Source organism: Zeus faber (assembly GCF_960531495.2).
Source record: "Zeus faber genome assembly, chromosome: 13".
Classification (NCBI taxonomy): domain Eukaryota; kingdom Metazoa; phylum Chordata; class Actinopteri; order Zeiformes; family Zeidae; genus Zeus; species Zeus faber.
This window is the reverse complement of record NC_137198.1, coordinates 11,463,065-11,475,083: the sequence shown is the minus strand read 5'-3', so window position 1 is coordinate 11,475,083 and position 12,019 is coordinate 11,463,065. Positions and strand designations below refer to the sequence as shown.

The 12,019-nt window shown below is 45.1% G+C and overlaps 1 protein-coding gene across 7 annotated transcripts in view; it reads right to left on the bottom strand.

Moving 5' to 3' along the window:
• qkia (QKI, KH domain containing, RNA binding a) overlaps positions 1-12,019 on the bottom strand; it is an 86,725-nt gene that overhangs the window by 53,013 nt on the left and 21,693 nt on the right. For all 7 annotated transcript variants that reach the window (XM_080012376.1, XM_080012379.1, XM_080012377.1 and 4 more), the window contains exon 2: positions 6,456-6,598. In XM_080012376.1, coding sequence (XP_079868502.1) covers positions 6,456-6,598 — 143 coding nt within the window. The remainder of the gene's footprint in view (positions 1-6,455; positions 6,599-12,019) is intronic.

The window sequence follows — 12,019 nt, the reverse complement described above, 5'->3', positions numbered from 1 at the left end:
GATGTTTTTATTTTACTGTTATCAAAACATTTTATTATTGACCTTTTTTCAGTTCAGCTACCTTCATTGACTTTCCTCACACACACGTACGCCATGGGCACACTACACAACTCTCAGCAGCGGATCGTGTCCTGAGCAGTTCACACCACACGCTCCTCGCTCACGGGGGCGTGCTATGATCCTCCCTCCGATTTGGGGCTTTGCTCGGTGATCTCCAAAAAACCTGTCTGTGAGTGGATAATCAGGGCAGAGTCACGTAGTCTGACCTCGGCCTTACTGGAAATGATAAAGAGGTGACTCAATTTTATTATTCTTCTCAGGCAGCGTGTTTTCCTACTGATGGGCTGTATTTATTGACATGCATTGCTGCACACATGCAGCACTCAGAAATGCTGCTTATAGTGGACTATAAGCTAAGCTTTAGGCTAAATATACTCCTTGTTGGGGAAAGGGCAAAGGTGTGGTATCCACAATGTACAAGCACACACACACTTAACCAAAAGTAAACAGTGCCCAATACCATGCTGCTTTGCTACACTACCTGCATAAGGGTAACTGAATGAACACTAAATAAAGTTTCTCCAACTGAAAACAACAAAAATGGCTGCAACGGAGGGCCAAAGGTCAAGTTTGTCCGTGTTTTTTGGGGGAGGGTGGTGAGGGAATACGGGTCCTTTGCGATGGATTCATCCGGCTTCAAAAGCCTCGTTAATAGCCAGCAAATGAAGACTTAAGGGGGGGGGGGTCAAAAAAGCTGTTCCCATGACGTATGGGAGCCAGGGTGTCATGGAGACGGAAGGGAGGGCCATTTTAAATGGATTCCATTATTGAAATAAACAATTTGAAGTGCCATGACAACCATCTAAACACCGGACAAACCCACCTCTGCAGAGAACAACAGCCTTAGCTCAACTAAAGCTAAAAAGAGATGAACAATGAGTTCAAGTTTAAGTTGCACTGTTGTCTGAAGGGGTCACAGTTTGATTTTTGCACATTATTTCTCAAGAGATGTCGACATAAATTGAGAGTTTGTACCGAAGGGTGGAGTTTGGGTGGGGTGCTGTATGATGCTATTGCACAAACTCAACATAGGAGGACTCTTCTCTCCAGCTCGCACAACACCAGACAGGCCTCTTTACCAGCCGCTCTACCGTTTACGTCATGTGTGTTAACTCTGTGTGTGTATCCTATAACAGTCGGCACATAAGGTAGAGAGTGTCAACAGATCTTCATTTCCCTATGCCCCGGGCGTTAAACAGATTATAAATCTAAAGGCACAGGAAATAAAACAGATGCAGGTGGACCTTAAAGACACAAACTTAAAAGCCGGATGCCTCAGACGTCCTATTAGATGGCTGAAGGTCAACCAAAAGGACACGCTCGGCTGTCAGAAGCCTCTCGGTGTGTTTGGCCGCACGTGTGTGTGTGTGTGTGTGTATGTGTGTCTGCGATGCGATGCGCGCGAGAGAGAGAGAGAGGCAAAGATAGCGCTTAATTGAAGGTTGGAGTTATCAGATGGCCCGCCAGTCTGCTGTCAGTCAGGATGCTCTCGCCATGGTGACACTTCCGAGCGATTCTGCAGACTGGTGACATCACAAAGGGGCTGGTGCGCACGACGGCAGATTTGTCGCGTGGAATATGTGGGCAGTCACGCAGCGGTACAGACGCCTTCGTAGATGCGGGCCGAAGCAGTCGAACAGGCGGGAAGACGCGTGCGTGAATGGCAAGTTATTTTGGGGGAATTTACACATTGCACTGCAGCCAAGCACCAAGACAATCTTATTATCTGCCAACAGAGAGAGAGAGAGAGAGAGAGAGAGAGAGAGAGAGAGAGAGAGAGAGAGAGAGAGAGAGAGAGAGAGAGAGAGAGAGAGAGAGAGAGAGAGAGAGAGAGAGAGAGAGAGAGAGAGAGAGAGAGAGAGAGAGAGAGAGAGAGAGAGAGAGAGAGAGAGAGAGCGCCAGCCATCCAGCCAGAGTGGGGCATCAGTATATGGCAGGTACAAGGATTTTTTCTTTTATTCAGCACTTAGGGCTGAGTCAGTTGTCTCTAACTCCAGGAACAGTAAGGAAAGCGTGACGACTGAGCGGGTAGCGGCGGAACAAAGACAACCCTGGCGCTGCAGCTGTCTACGCCCAGAGCGCAATATGGAGACGTGGACCGTCGTTCTCTTGGGTTCCGAGGTGAAGCGAGCGCTGCGTCAGCAAATCGCACGCAGACTGGGGCTGCAACAACCAATCGATGGAATTGATCAAATTCAATGATGAAAATAGTTGGCAACGAATTTCATTATCGATTCGTTGGGTCTATTTAGTTGCACGCTGTGTCGCGGAGATGGCTACGTCACTCCCAAGAAAAAAATTAATGAATTAATAAACAATAAAAAATAAAAATTAAAAAGAAAACCTTAATTTGAAACATGGCGGAGAAAACTGCTCGACCAAAATCATCAATAGTACGGGAGAAATCCATGTTAAATTTGAGTAAAAAGTGTGTTCGCTGCAAACTATGTCGAACCAATCTTGCATTGCACCTCAAACTGAAACGTAGTGGAGCCATGGATGAAGGGGACTCAACAACAGGGTAGGTCCCTTCAAAATCCAAATTAATAAAAAGAGTTTAGACCCATGGCAGCCTTGTTTTGAAGTGAGGCGTCGTATCACAGAAGGTTGTCCCTCCCGTTTATCTAACAGACAGTGGTTTCTCGATCCTGATCCAGCTTGAAGGGTCTATTAGGTCAAATGTACTTGAATATTGCACAACAAGTGTATTTACCTAGGTGGCTTATGTCAGTGGTAGAGCGGGGGCGGTATAGCTAAGCTAGTGTGCGTGTGCGTGTGTGAGTGAGAGATAGTGAGTGTGAGTGAGAGAGATAGTGAGTGTGAGTGAAAGAGATAGAGAGTGTGTGTGCAGCAGAAACGTACTCCAGTCCGTGGCCTCTTGTCAAAACAATTTGATATAGCAACATCTGTTATTACTTAGTTTGTGTTTTAAGTTTTTCTTTTTAATTATTTATAATGTATCAATATTTTAACTCGGGCAAGCAACGTAAAAGACGTTCCGTTTTTTAGTGCTCTTTGTTAAAAAAAAAAAAATAGCATAAATATTTTGCACATATTGTATACAGCATACATTTAGGTCAGTTATTTGTGTTAATATTGTTGTAATAATGTGAAATAAAATGTTAATTGAATAAAATGATGGACATAAAATGTATTTTTTTTCCCCCGATTCACTGCATAAATAATGGACAGATTAATCGATTATCAAAATAGTTGCAGCGGACACACTGATTTGGTGCCAGTAATGGGAAGGGGGATTCATTCTGCGGTCTAATAATTATCATTACAGGGAAAAAATAAAAATATCCTTTTGTGTCCTGTGTTTATTTCGCCAGTGTGTGTGCAATGCTGCACACACACTGGCGAAATATGTTTCATTCTGGTCATGCAGTTTGTGCTCAAAACTATTAATGACCCATCTCAGCCACCAGGGGGAAGCCTAATTAATTAACATCAAGTGCATCCCAGCACACAGAGCAAGGGGCAGTACAGAGGTCATCTCAGCAATTGATGCCGTTACAGTGTCTGGAAGGGGGTTGCTCACAGGTGTCTGTACTAACTAGAGATGACCCGAACCCACTGGTTGTCCAGGCCCGATGCCAATTCAGTCACCATAGCTCTTTTTTCTATTATTATTATTATAATTATTGTTATTATTATAATTATTGTTATTATGTGTAAGGTTACATAAGGCTGTAGTAAACCACAAAGCACTTCATACTAAAAGAGGAAAAGAAAACAAAAATCCATTGCATTTAAATGTATTCCAAAGCTATTTATTTTAACTGTATGTTCAGATACTTCACATTTTACCATTTTTCACATAAACAGGTGAAGGTTTGCAAAGTGAATATTAAAAAAAAGGTCATTTAAAAAAAGATCAAGAATCTGGGCATGGCCCTTTGGATCGTACGGCAATATCGCCACCATATTGGAACAGTTTTTTTCCCCAAAACTTTTTTCCCCCTACTGCACGTCAACTATAAAAGCAGTGCTTTTGATCCAGATCAACCACAGCTTCCTGTTTATTTGTCCCACCCCAACATGGCAGCGACGCCGACGTAGGATTATTTTGGTTTCAAACCCGACGCAACCAGCAAGATTTGTTTTGGTGTGGCGCTGCACCAATAGAACTACAACTCCCAGAATGTCCGTGGCGGCGCATATTATATACGTCAGAGTCACTACCTCTTATTTTGAGGACCAACACAGCTGAATGGCTGCCTCAATCAGTCTCAACTCCAGCTGCCGGTTCCTATTCTCGCACGATTTGAATTACGCTTTACAGATTAATGAATTGCAGAGTTTGATTCTCCAGGCTGCAGACCACCGTATTAGCAAAATAAAATGGGGGGTTCGTGGTACAGCGCAAGCTACGCAATGGAATTCGGATCAGCGATGTCAGTCCGATGAGTGAATGACGTCAGTATCGGCCCCAGATACCGATATTGGATCGGAACCATCTCGAATACAAACCACCTTCAACCACGTGTGGACTAGCACCATGATCCTCCATTTAATTCCCTCTATCCACGTCCAATTGACTGTCAACATGACAAATACACAGGAGCGAATGCGGGAGAAAGGGAAAGGTTAAAGAGGACAAAAAAAAATAAAATAAAAGATTTAAAAAAATTAGTCTGGTTTTAATCTACAAAGAGGAGCACGGTTCCAACTTTTGGAAAGTCTGAGGGCCCTTCTGGGCCCAAGAGTCAAACTACTGCTACTGGACCCGGGGCTTCCTCCGGCGGGGCCTGGAGCCTCCCGGGATGGACCAAGTTCAGCCGAGTGGTGATGGTGGCGGCGGCGGTGGTGGGTGCCCTTTATCAGCTCCGTCAGGGGTAAAATGCAATTCACGCCTGGCTGAGCCTTTCCTTGCTCCACACTGACTCTTCTACTTCAACACCTCCCTCTATTTGCCCTGTCTGCCGGATGGCGGGATTAGGGAGTGGTGACACAGCGAGGCCAGTGTGTGCGCGTTTGTTGGTGTGTGTGTTTTTAGTTCAAGATTAGCGGGAGGACGGGGAGACGGTCAACCGGCGGGACGGACGGGCGGGCGGGGCAGGTTTCTCCGACACAACAGCGAGCAGCCTTCTAGCACTGTGGCCCCCTCGCCTTCCTAATCTGTCTGGATCGGATCGTTTCTTGAGCGCTCTTCCTCCAGACGCTCTGACCTTGGCCACCGATTGGCCCACCGGCTCTCAAGTCGTCTTCGAAGAGAATATTACACAACTCTTGAAACGGAATTGCCTCTGTTTTTCCTTCTTTCAAACAGCCAAAGCCCTGCACTGGCCCGTGCAGAGCTGAGAACGTCATGTTTTCCTTGGACGAGGCCTAATTTAAACGAGGGACAGATATAGCCACACCACCTCTAGTATATTTAACACTCGGTACACATGATACACGTTGACCAAACACTTGTGGAGTAAACAGACCGTCAAACAGTTAGGTTCTGTAGCACGCCTTTGTAAGACACCAAAATGAGCGGGTATACCTTGGTTCTCTTTTTTTTTTTTTTATTATTTGTTTAAGTTTTTAACGGGGGTAAACCCACTCAGAATACTCTGGTTTGGTGCGTAACGGTGGATGTCAGGATCATGCCGGGAAAAGGGCCGTGTCAGTGTGGTTTGGAACAAAACAGTAGAAGCGGCGTGGAGAATCCAGCGCCCGAAGCGCTGCAGGCGTCAATAAAAAGAAAAGTCAATAAGTTCTGATTTTGGATTCTAAATGATAGACGGATATTCCTGTCTATGTTTGCGCCAATGTCCAGAACTTCAACGCGCCTGTAAAGGGGCCAAAATAAGCGGGTCGACCCGGGTGTCATGTTTACATCAGAGCCAATTCGAGGCGGAGCCGACTAAACTATTATTTCAGGCTAATTTGCGCCGGGACTGAAACCCGGGCGTAACCTTTCCCCACTAATAACAAATACCAGATGTTAGCCGGCTGTTCACTGTTTTTTTTGCGGGGGTGGGGGGGTGGGAAAGGGGTTTTAACGGCTGCGTCGACCCGCCTCTCTCTCTCTGATGAACGCGTAAAAGGATTGTGTGAGCCAAGACAGAAACAAAGAGCGAGCACGTCCTCGGCGCTGAGGGCAGCCGTCATTCCAATGACAACACGTCACCCAGATACTTGGCCAAAAGAGAGCCGAATCTGACACTCCTTATTAATGACATTTAGTTTTGTGCCGTGATAATTACATTTTCTTTAATCAAGTTTAAATGTGAATAAGAAAATTAAAAATATGAAAAAATGTACTCCCTTTTGTCTCCATCATAAAATTACCTAAATATAAACCATATTATGTAAAATAATAAAATCAAAGAACAATCTGACCAAGCCGTCATATATCTGCCTACAGTGTGTGTGTGTGTGTGTGTGTAAGGTTTCCTTACATCTGGATACTCTTTGACAGGAACAAAGAGCTTCTCCTGAAGGTGGATGATGGGGCCCATGGGCTCGGGCAGCTCCAAGGGGTGTTTGTCCACGAGACCGTTCACCGTGTCGTTGTACATGTCCTTGCGCACTCTGTTGATTTCTGCAACACAAAACAAAAACAAGCACAAACCGTGTGGTTAGCGACCAGACGGCAGCAAAAACAGACCTTGTGAGCTCGTATGACACCTGGCGTGTTAACACGAGCGATAAGCAATTCATCAAGCTGCTTTGTATCAAACCGCCTGTGTCCCGTTATTAACTTTGAAAAAGTGAAATGTTGTCGTTTGACATGTTTCTTCCTCGGATCGTGAACACAAACAGTGTGTCTAACTTGGAAAACCTTTCAAGACCACCTGCTCAAGTTGTACACTGGATTTAGTCAAGGGATGAAGGGGCAGTCAAAGGAAATGGATAGATTTATTTTTTTATGCGTTGCAAGGTATTTGAACAGTTTGCGCAATTTATGACCTGTGTCAGTGCTGTATGGAACAATGTTGCTTAAGGTGGAACACACACACACACACACACACACACACACACACACACACACACACACACACACACACACACACACACACACACACACACACACACACACACACACACACACACACACACAGAGTGAGGAGACATGGTGCAGAGCCAAAAAAGTGAATTTATTCAGGTTCCCATGTCTCAGTTTACTACACATGCTAAACGGTAAATTTGAAGAACTAAGCAGGAGTCCCCAATAGATCGAGGAAAAAAAAAAGAAAAAAGGAACCAAAGGGGGACGGATGGAAATTACAAGTCTGCCGCAACGCCTGAAAAAACAAATAGGAATGTCATGCTAATGTTCAGGTTCGCATCGTGTGTGTGGTTTAGAGAAACCCTACACTGAGAACTGCCCTCCATAATAATCCCAGCCAGACCTTTGAGCGTGGATCCCAACATTCAGTTCCCTGGACGGGGAGACGGGTCAGACAAGTAAAAACAACGGCAAAAGAATTATAATAAAGTTATGTTCGAATGGAAATCACAAATGACAAGCCATGACAGCAGCTAAAGATATACATGCGAAAAAAATATATATATACCTCTGCTGTCAGTCGTCAAACTGTCATTGAATTACTCAATATCAAATAAGATGATACCAAACAGGACTCAAATACAACGGATAAAAATCACCCAAATGTTTTTGTTTTTTTTTGTATTTTCCTTTAACATTTTTGATGCAAATGTGCTCTTATCAGGTTTCATAAATGTCACCTTGTGTTATTAAATAACTTAAGTCATTTATGAAGATGAGGTAAAATAAATATATAAATTGACATTTTGGAATGGAAATTTGGCACAGTGTTCGTTTGCAGGGGAGTTCCTGTCCACCTGGAAACCCCGTCTGCGCCCGGTCCTGCGGTGATAGATTGACAGGTTTGTGATCGATAGGGTCTAGGGGACACACACACACACACACACACACACACACACACACACACACACACACACACACACACACACACACACACACACACACACACACACACACACACACACACACACACACACACACACACACACCCCAAGCAGCTGCATGGACCGATGGTTAGGAAACACCTGTGGGAGACAGAAACTGCAAAAACAAGGCAATATTTTTCTCCTTTTCTCCCGTAGAGACACATGATGCCACCATCTTAAGTCCGCGCCGGCGCTTCCACTAGGAACGTCCTCCACATAGCTTAGAGATATTGGATGCAAAAGCTGCATCAGTCCCACGTTCAAGCTCTGTGTGCAACGTATCGTGAGGATTGTATCGATACAGACGTAAATACTGGTACGATAAGTCGGTTCGGCCTCTTTTATATTATTATTTGTCTTTTTTTGACGACATCGGGATCGGCAGACACAGAGGCGCGGCCGTTTCCCAAAAACCCAGAAATCAATCAGGTGTGCGCAGAAACTGGGGGGAAACAATTCCACCAAAAGATGCTGAGTGTACAAAGAGTCTGAAAGAGCTCTCGCAGGGCGGCGAAGTAATTAAAAGCTCCTGCCAAACGCTTCCATCCCGGCAACGGAGAGTGCGCTCATCCTTCAGAACACGAGGCATTCTGGGCAAGTCTAATAAATCCCTACGACGTCCAGCTTGAGATGTAAACTGCGGAGCTGCGCCCGCCCCCCCAGACTGCATCTTAACCAGCTGTCAAAAACACAGAGGTGTTGTCAAGCACACGCCAAGCGGTGGGAAAATGTGCGTTTCGAAGCCTTTTTACGCAGGGAAAGGAGAAACGGGCGCTCCGAGTCAAATCTCAAGGCACGCCGCCGTCATTACACCACCGACTCTACACATATGTACGTGCACGAGTCAAACGTAACTGGGAATGTTCAGCCCTGTAAAACAAAATAATTAAAAAAGGTGACATGGTCACGCACGCGTGCGGCACCACCCCCTCCTCCTCCTCACCACCACCACCTCCGCTGCCACCCTGAATCCAATTCTCTCTCCAGTTTGAAATGCCACATTAACATAAAGGGGCCGTAGCGAGCCATCAGCGGAAGACGCGCGACATTTGACAACCTCTAATTTCGGCACACCAAATCTTTTGTAAAGCGCGGTACCCAAAAATTACCCCCTGCCTCGGGCAACCCCGAAATAATTTATCTAGTTGTCCACCCTTGCAAAAAAAATAGAGATAGGAATGACATGATTTAGAAGGCAAAAGAGAAAAGGAGGGGGCGGGAACAGCAGGAAGAGAAAAGAACGAGGAGAGAGAGAGAGAGAGACATGAAGCATCCTTTCGCCGCGGTGTTACCCATGACTCCCGTCCACCTCACATGGGAGAGAGGTGCTGCTCTACGTTTCGGGCTGCGTGAGCAGTAACCGATCTCGTGTTCCCTCAAAGCCATCGCTCAGCTCAGTTGTTAGTGTGTCACCTGGGACCTGAGTCAGCGACACACACACACACACACACACACACACACACACACACACACACACACACACACACACACACACACACACACACACACACACACACACACACACACACACACACACACACACACACACACACACACGTTCAGCTATTTGACCAGACACCTAACGAGAAACCAACTTTGACCTTGGGGGGAGGAGTAGGTGGGAGAGCCGCGACGGAGGAAAGAAAAAGGGAAAAGTGAAAGCAGAATTAAACATCCCAGCGGAGGGGTTTTCTACGTACTTTGGACTCAAGCTGCCCTTCGCTGCCTCAGTGACAGTTTAAACACATACAATTTCATCTCTCGCTCGCTCGCTCGCTCCCTCTCTCTGAATTTCTGCCCTTTTCTCCTCCAATCTGAGACAAAGGGAGGAAAATGTCACAGCTCATGGATGCAGGGCCCTATCCTCCCTGTGTAAGCTCAGATAAAGAGATGATTTCTCCTCATCTTTCCTCACATCTCTATGCAGGAAAAAAGTGATGGGGAAAGGAGGCCGCTAGGTTTGAGGAAGAAAGGGCGAATAAGAAGAATGTGTAAAAAAAAAGAGGGTTGAGCTTGAATTCAGGGATTTTGGAAAATTAATGCGGTGGGTTTAATGGAGGAAAGTATAAAACTAGAAAGATAGAGGAAAAGAAAAGGGGAAGTCCCCGGAATAGAGCAAGACCTCTCACATCCCTGGAGGAGGAGGGCAATGTCAGGCTAATTGGTTTCGTCAATAGCCAGGTCTCTTATTTCAGCAGGAAAAGACAAAGTGGGGAGATACGAAGATGCCACAAATAAATAAAAAATACTAGTCTAGTAAGTCCACAGCAACAGTACTTGTCTTTTTCATATGATTCTTGTGATTTAATTGATCGCAACACAACAGTTACACACACACACACACACACACACACACACACACACACACACACACACACACACACACACACACACACACACACACACACACACACACACACACACACACACACACACACCATGTATTTGGATGCAAGGAAAGGTCTCTCTCGTACGTCTTTGCATATAAAATAGGAGCAGGTTTGCTGAGCGCATCTGAGGTGCAGAGCAGAAAGCAGCTGAGACGGGCGCCTGTGCCAATACTGCCTTCCACGTGCTGTCACCGTTTCCATGGAAAACGAGTCGGGTTCCAAGAACATAGCTAACTTCAACTGAGACCAATCGACCGGGTTTGGTAGTCGGACGTTAACGCTCTGCCCAGATTCCGCACCTGGTTCAAATTGATGTGTGAAATGTGATGCTATTATTATAAGCCTGATGACCTGAGGACACTGCCAGGCAAATCAAGCCAGGATGTCAGCCAAATCCAGGGTTTCTGCGGGTATCGGAGATACTTTAAAATTAGAGTTTTTTTAATAATTTCAAATTTTAAGTATTTAATATATATATATATATATTTATTATTTGGTAAGTATGAAGGCAGGTATTTGGTTCAGTATCGGGTTTGTGTCAAAAACCCGATGTAGAAGACCTTGATTAAATTAGCTAGAAACAACATTATGGATAAATCAATTAAATGTTTGTTGAAATTAAGACCTCATACAAATTAATGAACATTTAATGATTTTTAAGGACCAATATTTGCTAAATCAAGTTTAAGACATTTTCATACTTTTTTTTTTTTTTTTTTAGGACCTGCAGAGACCCTGGAAGAAGGTTTTCATTGGCCAGTAATGGCTCCTGGTAAGTTCTTACTTAAGACTGCCTAACCTTGACAAACAAATATTAGGGACCATAGCTATGGAAACAGTGTATCCAGAGCCTTGCCAACTAATGCAAGCAAAGCCACCCCTGGCACAACAAGGTGAATATCACCTAGTGATTCTGACCTCACTCTGCCTTTCACAGCCCCCCGCCCCCCATGCCACAGGCGTTTTGGCCATCACTTGCCTTGCAAGGCCAGATGGGAGCAGCACAACATCAAACTTTCACAAACTAAGTCACAATAACCAAGTGTGTTACGCGCATCCACTAATCTGTGTCAGCGATCTGAGAGTGCATGTACCTGTGCTTGAGAGAGAGAGAGAGAAAGAAAAAGAGGTCAACAGAACAGAGAGAAATGGAGAAGCAGCATGTTCCATGTATTCAATTATGCTTGTTACTTTATCTTTGAGGGGAACTATTTTCCCAGGCTGACAGCAAATAAAACGCCAGTGGCTAGGTATTAACGCAAGGAGGGTGCAAGCAAGCTGACTTTGTCTTTTGCTGTTATAAAAATAAATAACAGACGAAGGAAGGACGATGAATTTCCTTGGCTGCCGGCTCCTGTGATCCAACATGATCTAATGATTGAAAACACAATCTTAATGGGGGGGGGGGGGAGCATGGCGGGAATAAATGGGGCATGGGAAAAGAAACCGAAAAAGAGAGTAAAAAAGACGGTAAGGAGAGGGTCCACAAAAACCTACTGCAATAAGGTTTAGGAGTATAGATTGGACCTCGACCCGTCCCATCAGACAGCCAGTGGCTCGTTAAGGAGCCAGAAATAGCATGATCCTCGTAAAGACATTTACACTAAATTGTCCCCGCAGGTGAGAATGAGCGTGAA